We start from the raw sequence: 14396 nt of genomic DNA on the forward strand, positions 1-14396 counted from the left end.
AATTAGAAATCGTGAGTTAGTAATAAATTAAATATTATTGATTTTAATAATAGTAATAGCATCATTATTATTATTATAATTGAGTGAATGACGTGAGAATTATTTAAGGATTAATCTTAAATCTAATAAAAGTCAATTATTAAAATTAATATTAAGAATGATCGTGGGTTGGATTAAATCTTTAGTCTATCCTAAACTGGCTTCAGTATAACATCTATCTACTTATCATCCAATTAGGTTTGAATTTAGAAATTCCACCAATCAAAATTTGATCTTATTTTTTGTGTAAAATATGGTACTTGAACTTTTATATATATATATATATATATATATATATATATATCCTCATTTTTGTTATATAAAATAATAACCTAATTAAAAAGTATAGAGAAATGTATTATAGAAATTATTTTTAAATATATAAAGATCAATTATACTATTATTTATGGGTCAGGTCGAATATTTTTCACTTTTTTATAAAAAAAATAATCTTTTATAGAGAAGAGGAATTTATGGGTCGGATCGAATATTTTTCACATTAAATATAAATCTGATCTTATCCTTACAAAGCATTACTTGACCCATACTAAAATTTTTAAAAATTTATCCTATAAGATCGGGTTGGAATTTGGATCTAAATCCAATGAACATACGTCGAATACTCATCCCTGACCAATATATAAATCGTTTTGCCAACGAATTAATAAAAATAAATTTAGAGCCTAAAATTATAAATTCGGAGGGCTCCAAAATATAAATAAAATGTAAATAGATAATTTAGAGCCTAAATCATCCAAATTACTCGTCCGGTGACTTAATTCTAGCACACAAATCATCTACAAAGTAGTTCAAACGAAAGTAACATTTCGTATAGCATCATGAGCAATCAGCCTTTCATCTTTTTCTTGCAGAGTGACTGCTCATGATGTTATATCCTTCCCACTGAAAACTTCTCATCCCCCTACCCCTACATTTCTTTAAATCTTGCGTAGCCTTTTCCGACGGTAACAAGCCTTCTATCGGAGGCTGCCGCCAAACGCCGGAGCCCAGTAATCGGCGCCGTTGTCACTGCCGACATGAAGTGTGCATGACACTGGAACCAAACATAGCCCTCTACTCCTCAGGTCCTTTGGTTCTTCATGACTCTCCTGTATATATATATATATGAGAAAATAAAATTTAATATTTCGACTTTTATTTTAAGGTATGTGATTTTAAAAAAAAATGGAAATTATTAATAAATTTTAAATTATACATTACTTATAGTTGTGAGGAATTACCTGTTTGTCAGGTCCACCTTTCCTCTTCATGCAGTTTTCATTCAACAGCTAGAAAAAAGAAAGATGGATTTTTTTTTAAATCATTTGTCAATCAAACTAAAGCATTTTAATCAATGAATTAAATAAATGTAAAAGTAGTTCATTTAAATGAAATTAGGAAGGATTTTTTTTTATCAATACGAAGATCGCCCTAAAATCTAATTAAAAACTTAATTTAACATAATTTTTAATTTTTAGATGTTTTTCAAAATAAAAAAATAAAATATTAATTAATCCATTTTAATAATATAAAATTAAAATAAATTTAAGTTTTTACTCTTTTTTTCCAGCTATAAACGAAATAAAGATTTAAGTTCCTGGGTCGAATAAAGTTTATTTACCTGGCCAGGATCTTCAGGAAATATACAGTTTCTCTCCCCTTGAACCTAATAAAGAATAATCATTAAGCAATTAATACCACATTAATAACTCCGAAACATATATATGCACGTATATTTTCATGCAGACATGCAGAGAAGAAAAATAGAGAAATCTGAGAATCTAAGCAATGTGTGTGTTCTTACAGGCTGCTGCTGCCTTATGTTTCCTTGTCCATTGCTCAAGTACGGTAAGCTGAGAGCCTACAGTCAAAGAGAATGTATGCTTCAATAACTAAGCAAAATGTTGAACAGTGCGGTGTTAATGTCTCTCATGGTTGTCTGCAATAAAAAAAAGGACACAAATTTACCTCAATTTGACTCTGAAGGAATCTGATGTACCCAATAGCTTCTAACAAGACAGAGGCTGTGTCAGTCTGCAAAAGACACACAAATATGACACACCACATACCTTTATTCATGGGTTCTTTTTACATAGTAAAAAGGGTAAAATCTCTGACCATTCTCAAACTCATTTATTAAAGCTTTATTTTATATGGGTAAAATACACCCCTAGGTTACTTAATTATTAGTTAGGTTAAAAATTGATCTCTTTTTTTCCTTTTAAAAGTTATAATTAGGTCATTTAATTAAAATGTTATTATAAATATATAGTCTATCATTAAAGTTAAAATATATATCTGATGTGGTGTAGTATAATAGAAGTTTAGTCCCCAAATTTATCTATTCTATCAATTTGGCCTTAACTGAAAATAATTTAATAAATTTAACCCTTTTTCATATATAAGAATTCCATCAATTTAGTCTTAATTTTACTATAATATCAAACCAAATGAGTCTATCGGATCAAACCAATAGTTTGATAACTAAATTCTATCATAAAAAAATAATAAGTTATTGTTAAACGTTATTATACTAAGAAAGTAAAAAAAAAATATGGGAGAAGAAAAAGCAATTTAGGAAAAGAATAAAGATTAAATTGATAGAATTTTAAAATATAGAGTGTTAAGTTTATTGAATTATTTTAAATTATGATTAAATTAATAGAATATATCAATTTTTTGGACTAAAATTATTAACTGTTATATCAGGTTACGTCCTTATTCTATCTAATATTTAACAAGCGATCCATTTATAAATATATTCACTAAATTACAACTTTTAGAAGAAAAAAAGTTATCCATTTATGACCTAACTAATAACTAAGTGGCCATGAGTGTATTTTTCCCATTATATATACCTTCCCAAACGGAGAAACAAGCTGGTGAAGTGCTGTAATTCTGTCCCCTAATTTTTCCTTCCTCACCTGTTGATACATGTAAAGCTGATTAATCAATCCTTTAACACACATACATGAGAGAGAGAGAAAGGGATATATAGCAAGGCCAAGAGAATCCTCATCTGTGAAGAAATGGACAAGCAAAGGAGGACAAACTTTGTACCAGACAACGGACGAGTGTGCTTGTTTTCTGGTTTCAAGGGTATCTTGTATGAGTGTGCGTGCAATTTGTGTTTATGCGGTGAATATGACAGATGAGATGGAAGGCTGAATGGTTAAATCCATAATTTTTTACTGGCTTTTTCTTTTCTGTACATTACCTTGATGCTGGATTGGGTTGCAGAAGGCTGAACCCTAGCTTTCTTCATTGCCCCACCACTTCCACTGCTATTACACTACCAAAACAACAAAATAAGGGTATGAGAATTATTTTTTCGATGTGCCCCACTTATCTGTTTAACGATTTAAGCAGAGCTTAATCATGTTGAATCGATGTTTAATATGTCTTGAAACATATCTGGAAACCCTAAGTTTCTGTGTAATTTGTTCAACTTACATTAGAAGACCGATCTGGGAATGACTGGATTGCATCAGCTTTACTACCGGAAAATTCCAACATGTTAGTACTGCTGAAACTCGTTACACATGACTTGGGGGACGATGAAGCGGCGGCGGCGGCGGCAGCCATTATTTGATGAGACCAAACAGCTGGTTTGTTTGCCTGATGATGAAGATGAGAGCTTTCGCTTGCATGTCCATACACATAGCTGCTTGCACTAGCTGGGTTTTCTTGCTTCACATGGTGTAATGCATGTTCTTCACCCATTAATCCACCCCTAGAAATAAACCATATGTAACGCGAAATTAAAACAAGGAATAAAACATGCATGATGTATCGTCCATATCCATATACACATACATGAGTAGTTGGCTCCATGAGTGAGGAAGCTCTTGGTTATCATGCTCATGCCAATAAGGAATATGAAGCGAATTGGAGGAGTTGGAGGAAGAAGAAGAAGTGGGTGTGAAATGAGGGAAGAAAGCAGACGGAGAAGGTGGTTGTTGCTGTTGTAGATGGGTCGACGGTGGCGGTGGGCGCGTGGTGTTGATGTTCCACCAGTTAGGGTTTCCGGTGGCCATCATCTGCTGCACTGGAGAGCTCTGCAACACTCCTCGGTTCATGGCCCTTTGACAAGAAAATAAACAACAAACAACTACGAGGAAGACGGCGGACGTGGCGGTGGTGTGGTGGTGGTGAAGTGATCACTTGAAAGCTTTCTGTTTATCTCCTTGTTTTTCGTTTTCACTTGCTGTTTGTAGAGAAGATATTGAGATTGCAAAGCCTGGTTTAAGTAGAGAAGAAAGCCACAAGCTCTATTCCCTTCGATGGAGTTTGAATCAATGGAGGTTTTGAGAGCCTTTGTTGTTTAAAAATTCTTTATTGATTTGCCTTTTTCTTTCTCTCATCCTTTTTTGTTTCTTGTTTTTTTCTCCGCTTTTGCTTTATCTCAAAGTGGGACAGAAAAAGTGGAAACAATTACTCATTATTAAATTACAAAATACTCAGCTACCTATGTTTGTTTTTATTTTCTATCTTTGGTATCTATATTAGGGTTTATATTCCAAGTTAGTCATCAATGATTTTTAACATTCGAATACAATTCCTTTTCTTGAAAATATATTACATTTTATTATTGTATCAAATATATTTGCTTTTTCCTTTTTCCTTTTTTACAAAAAAAAACATTTTTACCAATTTATAAATTCAACAAAAAACATACTTCATCACTCGATCAAATTAATTTAATTAAATATTAATGATATAAATCCAAAAGCAGATATCGTCGTTTAAAAAATGAAAAAATCAAGACAAAGTATCTATAATTCAATAGATGAATCAAAATTTTTATTTAATCATCAATGAATTTAAAATTTATAATCTAATCAATTCTAGCATTAATATTGTTAATGATCATAATTAGAGATGGTCACGTGATGAGATAAGACAAGATGAAATAAGATAGATTTTTAACGATCCTAACCTAAAATTTAATAATTTTTATTTGACTTTGATCCACCCCTAATATCTCTCTTAAATTCAAGGTGAAAATTCATTCGCCCTCTCCGACTAACAAGATAATAAGATAATTAAAGAACATATAGGTGGAAAGGTATTATAATAATTATTATTTTTAAATATATACAAATAAAAAGTTATAATAATAATCCTAATTATCACATAATTGACTAATACTCGGGTAGACACTTGCACGTTATATCAATGGTTTGGGTATAAATGAACAGAATGTTCAAGTGAGATTAATAAACTGTTCATATAATGTTCGTTTGTTGATCAATATAATGTGACCTTTTGAATTATCACCAAAAGTCACTTCTCCTCCATTTTTGGCGTTAAGCTCTATGAACCGGCTTTTGTCTCCGGTCATGTGTCTTGAGCATCCACTATCAAGGTACTATGAATTTGAATTTTTTTCCCGTGCCTTGTAGCAATGCTCCTTTCCCTAAAAACATATATTAATTTTTGATTTTTGGTACCCAAATTCTTTTGGGTCCATATTCATTAGTTTCCAAAATCCTAATCCCCTTAGGTATCCATTTGTGTAGGATATCCTTATCTTTAGTAGTAATGAGCTCTTTAGGAACCCATACACTTCTAACGATTTTTCCATTAGAGGTTCTTCGGGGACCTCTATGATTGTAGTTTTTAAAACTTTTTCTAATAAAGTTGGATTTTGAATTTTCTCTTTTTTCAAAACGTTTTGTTCCAACTTTATCAAAAGAAGCTTTAATATCATCAATTTTCTTTTGATGATCATCATTGACATTTGAAAGTAAATTTTGCAAATCTGAATTTTTCTTTTCAAACTCTTCTAGTTTGATTTGCAAATCTTTGATTTTACTTTCAAGATCGTTGTTGGTTTTGGATATGAGATTATTTTTATTTTTCAATTTTGAAATATCATTTTTATATTTTAAAAACAATTTCTCATAATCCGAAGCCAACCCATTATATTCCTCTAATAGATCATCATAAGATAAATCATCAAAATCAGATGAGTTAGAGGTTACCTTAGAATCTTCCCCGAATGCCATCAAGCACAAGTTTGCTACTTCTTGTTCCTCTTCATCGGAACCTTCTTCATCGCTCCATGTAGCCACATAAGCCTTGTGCTTATTCTTTGATTGACCATTTTTCTTCAATTGTGGGCAATCATATTTGAGATGCCCCGATTTTTTTTGCATTCATAGCAAATGATCGGTCCTTCTCTTTTGATTCATTTTTTAGGCCTTCATTTCGTTTGAATTTTCTTCCTCGGTAAGGTCTCATCATTTTTCTGAACCGTTTGGCAAACAATGCCATTTCCTCGTCATCGTCATCTACATCCGAATCAATCTTATCTTTTGTGGATTTGAGAGCAACTCCAATGTTTTTCTTCTTCTCATTCTTCTTTGGTGTCACTTCAATCTTATCGACGTCCACCTCATCTTCAAGCATCATTTCATGATTGAGGAGAGAACCAATTAGCTCTTCAAGAGTTAAGGACTTTAGGTTCTTAGCCTCGATGATTGTCATCTTCTTGGATTTCCATGATTTTGGAAGTGAGTAAACTAACTTCCTCACAAGCTTCTCGTTAGGAATGATCTCTCTATATGATTTGAGACCATTGACAATAGTTGAGAATCTATCCGTCATAGCTTTGAAATCTTCATTTGGTTTCATCCTGAAATTTTCATAGCTATGTGTTAGAAGACTAATTTTAGATTTTTTTACCTCGTCGGTGACTTCATGAGTGACTTGTAGTTTATCCCATATTTCTTTGGCAATTGTACAAGATGAAACTCTTCCATATTCATTTGGTCCAAGAGCACAAAATATGATATGGATAGCTTTGAAGTTGATCTTGAACATTCTTGTCTCTCCTTCACTCCACAATCTTGGATGAGTGAGAGGTTTGATATATCCATCTTCTACAACATTCCATGCTCCCATGTCACTGGCTTGAATGAAATACATCATCCTATTCTTCCAATAGGCATAGTTAGCTCCATTGAAGAAACGAGGCTTGTTAACGGGCATCGAATCGAGACCGGAGTTGACGTTTGAAGTGGAGGCCATTGATGACTTTGATTATCAATATAACTCTTCCCGGATCTACTCAAGAGGCGGTTAAACCTTCAAATGAGTAAAGCTCTGATGCCAATTGTTGAGTTAATCGATCGACGGAATCGGCCAAGAGGGGGGTGAATTAGCAATTAAAATTTTTGTGGAAGCTTTTGCAGAAAATTGAAAGTAATTGTACAACGATTTAGAGTGGTTCGACTTTCTCAATCAAAGTCTACTTCCACTACCTTAGCTATCCACACTAAGGATTTTCCAACAAATTCACTAATTTGTTCTTTCTTTTGAGGCCAAAGAGATAACCTTACAACTCCCTCAAGAATATACCCCAATTCTTGAGAACACTCTTTCTCAAAGAGAAGATTACAAATTTGCAAACTTACAAGGAAATCCTCACAAGGAAAGATGTTTGCACAATTCTAGAACAAAGAAAAGAACACTCAAAGATGAATACAATTGAGTACAAGTAGTGTTCTTGAAAGCAAAGATGAATATTGAATGAAAAATGGATTGAATTGCTCAAACTTGAGGTTTGATGCTTTCTCTTTGATTCTCTCTTGATTCTTGATAAAAAAAATATTGTTGATCAAATGCCTCTAAGCTTGTTTAAATACTCCTTGAATTACTTCTGAACGTTGGGGATCATTAATGAAGTTATTGGAGCCGTTTAAGTGTGAAAACAATTAATATTTCTGCTTGGAGCGTGGGGGGAATCGATACCCCCTCATAGGGAATCGATTCCCTAAGTGTAAAATTCAAATATTTCGACCGTTGAACAGGGGGAATCGATACCCCTTAAGGGAATCAGTTCCCTCCGAGCATTATGTTTTTCTCGGAGCCAAAACATTCAGGGGGGAATCGGTACCCCCTTGGGGGGGGATCGGTTCCCTCTGAGCAATCTGGAAATTTTGGCTTTGAAATGGTTTGAAATATTTTGTAAAATTGTTTTGAAATTATTTTAAGTTTAAAACTTAATTTTACACTTGAGTAAGGATTAAAAATGACATTTGAAAGATTTGGAGTAATATTTTGATATTCGAATAATTATATCGAATATACTTAGAAAATCTTAAAATTCATTTATCTTAATTTGTTATATCGAAATATCAAAATGTTTTCAACAATCTGTTTTTTGTTAGAGAGATGGTGGCTGCTGGAAAACTCTCTGTTCAGGAGGTTACTGCTTTTGAACAAGTGACTAATGTTCTAACTAAGCCATTGTCTGCTCCTATGTTTCTTAAACAACAACTACTTGTGTCTCAAATTCCAGAAAAGTCTCAGATTTCAAGAGTTGAGGAGTAAACAAGTAGAATCTGCAGTACGGGGAGTACTAATGCATGGTGTTGTGTACACCTCGGTCTCGTGTAAAGATGGTTTCTTAAACAAGGAGGAGTTTGCAGTAGGGGGAATGTTAGTGTGAAATGACTCGGTCTCGTGGAGTCGGTCTCTTAAACAAGGAGATGTTTGCAGTAGGGGGAATGTTAGTGTGCAATGATCTGAAATGAGCTTGTTGCTTAGCTGGCTTCTCATAGTTAGTTTGTTAGAGTTAGTTAAGGTTGTTGTTAACAGTTGAAATTGCTAGAGCTTCTACTAGAGTTTCTAGAATTGCTTCTATCAATTGTATAAATATAGCTCTTTGTGATTGAGAGGATAACAATCATATAATGAAGTGAATTCAGTAATCTTGCTTCTTGTTTTTGCTTTGTTTCCTTTATCTCTTCTTGTGTCTGTCGAGTATTATAGTCAAACTATAACAACGAGATAAGACAAGATGAAATAAGATAGATTTTTAACGATCCTAACCTAAAATTTAATAATTTTTATTTGACTTGACTTTGATCCACCCCTAATCCCTCTCTTAAATTATCCTTAATTATAATACAAGTCCAATTAAGAATGTAATATTATTACAACTGTGGCTTGCATAAATGTGAGGTTACATGAATATGTGCAAACATACATAAAATTAGCTTAGAAATACGAAACGTATAAATATATGGTGAGTGACGTCATGGTGACGGAAAATAAATAAGAGTGAATGTACTGCAGAACGTGTGGTAAAGGAGGACTGAGGTTTAAAATTCGCCCGTGGGAGGGGATATGGAGATGGACCGACCGACATTAGGGTACACAGTTTTCAAGAGGTCAAAAAACCAAAATCTAGTGCTTTGAAATTCCATAAGATTACCCTTTTCTATGAGCATGGGTTAATCCTGTCGAAACAGTAATTAAGCCTTAGGTTTGACTGTTGCTGATTATAAAAATATGAGATTCGTCATCAATTATTTTTAATGTAAGATTGGATCACCTAAAAATTGAATTATTTTAATAAAATATTTTAGTTTACGAAAACAGAAAATGAGTTCGAGAGTCGATTATTTATGGAGAATGTTTAACACCCCTATTACACCTAAAATTGGTACTTAGTTGGTTACACTTTGTTTTAATTTAAAATTTTACGAGCTCAAGTTTTTATTTAATTAATGATCCACCTTGATGCAATTTTTGAAAAGATTACCAATTTATTAGAAACTAATGACAATACTCCCCGAGCATAAGTGAAGATTATATCATTAATCTCTATTAAATAGATATTACCTCGATTTTGAAATCATTATATGAATTGAAAAGAGTATTAGTTTATTTAGGAAATTCACAACAGTCCCCGTGCAAAAGAGGGAGTTATATCGTAAATTGTTAATAAATTAATATTGCCTTATTTATTTTAAAATCAATTCAATGCAAACAATCAAATAAATTATTGAACATATTTTTAAGAGACTAAAACCTACCTAAAATCAAGGCTCTATCCTAATAAATTTCCTAATTACTCTAGTTAAAAAATTAAACTAATTAAATTTGAAGTTAAAGGCTTAATCTAAGTCAATAGTAAATTATATGTTAAGGACCTAATTGTGTTAAATATAAAGTCAAGGATCTAATATTAATCCTAAATTATATTTTAGAAAATTTTTATACACGAATAATTAAAAATAGAACCTAGAGCACATGCGAGAACTACTTTAAATTATCCCCTAATTAATCTAGATGAGAGCTTAAATAAAAAAACATAATTTTTTCCCCTAAACTCAACAACTTTAATATAGGATTGAAATCAAATAATCTAGAAATTAAAGACTAAATTAAAGGACACTTATACATACAAAATAAATATATAAAGAAAAAAAATTCAAAGAGTACAAAATAAAAAATATTATACTGAATAAAAAAAATGAAAGAATAAGAAGTAGAGGAAAAACAATTAGTTTAGAAAAACAAAGAGAATTTAAATTAAACTAAAATTTTAATTCAAAAATAAAAACATAAATTATGGAATAAAAAAACAAGGAATAAGAGAGAAAAATTAAAAAAATTAAATCTTGGAAATAAATGTGGAAACCAAATAAAAAAATAAAATAAAAAGTAAAAAAAGAAAACGGTCAAAATCAAGAAAATTAAATTAAAAAATAAAATTAAAAAACATGAGAATTTGAATTATCTCCTACCTATGTAAAAATCAGTGCATCTCATATGGATATAAATCGGGTCACTGGTCATTTAATTGAATTCAAGATTCAAAAGTATCTTTCTTTTTAGTATATGTTATCACCAATCACTAAATTATCAAAAAGTAAAGTCGCTTAACATTTTCTTTTTTTTAATTAACCTATGATTACAAAGTAGTATATGTTCTGAGTATTCTCAACCATTTGACAATAAAACATTTTTTATTTTTTAAAATGATCTAACAAAAAATAATAATGTTTTTTCATATTCTCATATAAGTTTTAATCTTTTAAAACGATCAAATAAAGGTTTAATTTTTTCTTTGACAAATTTACAGTAAATACAATATAATATATATTTAAAAACTCTCAATCCTTTAATAATAATCGTTAATGCCTCTACATACGCAATATTCGAACTTAATACTTCAATAGATAACAACAAATCCTTTAATTACATAAATTATAAAAAAAACATTCTAACAAAATTATTCTCTTGGAATAATTAATTGGATTATTCCATGACAAACATTCCCTGAATCCACATTCTCATGTCCCAAACACAAACAAACAACAAATAATAAAACAAAACAAAACATTTGAGTCTAGGAGTACAGCGATGGCTTCATCCACCGGTCCTACCATGGAACGAGTTTCTTCGCGGTTGGCCTTGAAATTTCGAGGCCCAAGGCAAGAAGCGGCGTCGGATCCCGGTAGTGAGGTGGTACGCCCAGCAGAATGTCGTAGACATCGTGTCCCAATTGGCCACGGAGCGGGGAGGAGTTGCCATATACCAAATAAGCGCATTTCCTTTCAGAGACAGAGGAGACTGCTTTAGAAGCAAGGCTTGATTGGTCGCCGAGTTTCCAACGCGGCCGTAAAATATATCAGATGCTAAAGGGGCACCCCTTTCCGGCATACATGCAGAAGTTGGACACCCCTTAAATCCCGTGTTAATCTGACAACATATTTTTGGTAACATAAAATTGTATTTTTATATAAAAAATTATTTAATGTTATTGAAGGAAGTCGAAATGGCCACGTTTGTTTTTGTCCGAACATCCGAAATCTTTGTCGGGGACGGCGTGTCTTTTCCAGGATTAACTCATGGTTACATTATGTTTGGTTCGCGTGCATTGCTAGTGATTCATGCCTTATTCAACGCGGAAATAATGTTCGATCAACTAACTCAAAAATTAGGCTAAACAATCTCTTTGGTACCTCATATATTATTATATTTATATTTTGGTTAACTTTTCAAAAATTCATCTTTAATGTTATATTTTATTTTTATTTTGATATTTCATTGTTAATTTTAGTTATTGATTTAATAGAGATAATAACGTGAGTTAGTATAATAATAATTTGAATCTTAAAATTTATACATTATTCAAAATAAAATAATAAAAAAACAAATGATGATATCTAATTAACAACTTAACGACACGAAACAATAACATTGGGATCTTTTTTCGATGTATAAAAAAGTCAAGAAAAAGGCAATTTAAACAAGAGAAAATCGCCTCAGTGACCAAAAATGCCTTATAATATACGATTTTAACCAACTTTTTTTGGATTTGCCAAAATGACCAACAAAATCGCAACGCGAAATAAAAATCGCAACGCTATCCCCAGAATCGCAAATCAGTTTCCAAAATCGCAATGCGATAGTACAAATTCGCATTGCGATTTTACAGAATCGCAACGCGAATATGAAAATCGCAACGCGAACACATAAATCGCAACGCGTATCCGTAAATCGCAACGTGTATCCGTAAATCGCAACGCGTATCCGTAAATCGCAATGCGTATCCGTATATCGCAACGCGTATCCGTAAATCGCAACGATAATCCGTAAATCGCAACGAGAATCTGTAAATCGCAACGATAATCCGTAAATCGCAATGAGAATCTGTAAATCACAACACTGAAATTTTGGGTATATAACTACGCAACAGCAGTAAATCATAAACTAAATCCCTAAATCGCAACTCATTCCATCTCCATCTATCACTCTCTCCGGCGACATCCGTTCCTATATCCAACGACATCCTTCCCAATCCGGCAACAGGTTTTAGTTTCGCAGCTCGTCTGTTTAGTAAATTAATTTACAACCATGAAATCATCTAATGTTGATCATGTTTGGATAGATTTGTGTTTTGGAGGGTCATGGGATAATGTTCATGGTGTTTTACAATATATGCCTTACCCATGAATCTTCAACTAAAATTGTCTTTACAAAAGTTAACTTATGAAACTCTAATGCTACGTGTTTCAAATAAATTGAATTTAGAGCCCCTAAGTGGATTTAGGCTATCTTATCAGAGAAATAGTAAAGTTTATTTGTTAACCGACAATGAAGATGTTGAACGATTCATTGCTTACATTAGTGTTTCACAAGATGATGTTACATTGTATGTTGTTGAACCTAGAAGTAGTATGTTGGGTCAGTAGCGGGTAGTAATCAACTAAGTTTTTCTCAAAACCCACAACCTTTCTCTAATCCAAATCCCAATCAACTTTCAGCACCAAATTTCGGTTTTCGTATTGACCAGTTAGACGATGATGAGCCAACAGAAAAATTGTGAGTACTAGTCAGTATTCGAAATTTGGTCTTGGTCAATATCCGGACTTTGATATTGGTCAATACACGGATTTTGATGATGTTTCAGAAGAAGAAACAGACTCTGCGTGTAATGATTTTGATATTGGTCAATACCCGAATTTTGATGATGAAACAGCCGTTGCCGAAGAATGTATTGTTGATGATAATGAGGAGGAAGTTACGACTGTGAATGAACATGTTGAACATCCATTCTGTAATTCATATAATCCTGAAGAAGAAAAAGAAGAAGAAAAAGTCCCCGAAGAAAGGAAAATGCCACGGGCGTATAACTGGAATATGCCAGAATTACTTCAGATACCGGAAGAAGAGTTGGTAAAGAAAGCAGTTGATTGTTACACAAAAGTTATTCGTATCAAGAAAGATGATTGTTTGATACAAAGGAAGACTTGAAGATAGCTTTGTATACGAAATGTGTGGAAGATGGCTATCAACTAAAAGTTAACAAATCAAGCAAAGATCGTTTCGAAACAAGGTGTATGATTGACAAAAACTGTACGTGGCGTATGATTGCAAAGAGAATAAAAGATTGTGAAATGTTTCAAGTTAGGACTTTTATTGATAAACATACATGTTCAAGAACCCAAGTTTTTCCTCACCATAGACAGGCAAACAAAAAGGTGTTGGGTGGTTTTCTGGCCGAGTTAATGTTTTTGAATGGCAGGGTATATCGGGGACATGAAATTATGACTGACATGAATGCTCGGTTCAAGATTAGTATATCATATTCTCAAGCTTGGAGAGCCAAATGTTATGCCTTGGAATTGTTGAGAGGGTCGCCAGAAGCATCGTTTGCCCAACTGTCGGCTTATTGTCACAATTTAAAGCTGAAAAATCCTGGGTCGGTAACTCATATCAAAACAGATAGAGATGGACGCTTTGAGTTGCTGTTTATCGCCATTGGTGCTACGGTTAGTAAATCAATATAATTTTGTTGACTCATTTTGTTAGTTACATGCATTTCACATTTAAATGATTATATTTCTTGTGTATATTATTTTGTAGATTCGTTCGTTTATTACTTGCATGCGCCCAGTTATTATAGTTGACGGAGCACATTTGAAAGGTCGATACCTTGGAGTAAACTTATTAGCAGTAGCCATGGATGCTAACAATGGGATATTGCCAATAGCTTACGGGGTTGGCAAATCTGAAACCTCTGATTCATGGACATGGTTTATGGGGCATCT

At 32.5% G+C, this 14396-nt stretch overlaps 1 protein-coding gene across 3 annotated transcripts; it reads right to left on the reverse strand.

Annotated features, from left to right (window-relative positions):
- Positions 1-868: 868 nt before the first annotated feature.
- On the reverse strand, positions 869-4349 carry LOC120156619 (transcription factor bHLH68-like). Of its 3 annotated transcripts, none has more exons than XM_039167920.1 (9): positions 3856-4344; positions 3493-3772; positions 3257-3331; positions 2898-2966; positions 2008-2073; positions 1844-1900; positions 1661-1705; positions 1281-1328; positions 869-1148 (listed from the first exon to the last, which is right to left on the reverse strand). In XM_039167920.1, the coding sequence occupies exons 1-9, from the start codon at positions 4116-4118 to the stop codon at positions 1017-1019; spliced, it is 1035 nt and encodes a 344-aa protein (XP_039023851.1). In that variant the 5' UTR covers positions 4119-4344; the 3' UTR covers positions 869-1016. The 3 variants fall into 3 exon arrangements, with proteins under 3 accessions (XP_039023851.1, XP_039023852.1, XP_039023853.1); XM_039167921.1 differs by having other exon boundaries at positions 2898-2963; positions 3856-4343; XM_039167922.1 differs by having other exon boundaries at positions 1005-1168; positions 1294-1328; positions 3856-4349.
- Between the last annotated feature and the right edge of the window lie 10047 nt (positions 4350-14396).

Source organism: Hibiscus syriacus, unplaced genomic scaffold (genome assembly GCF_006381635.1).
Source record: "Hibiscus syriacus cultivar Baekdansim isolate YM2019G1 unplaced genomic scaffold, ASM638163v2 tig00111234_pilon, whole genome shotgun sequence".
Lineage (NCBI taxonomy): Eukaryota > Viridiplantae > Streptophyta > Magnoliopsida > Malvales > Malvaceae > Hibiscus > Hibiscus syriacus.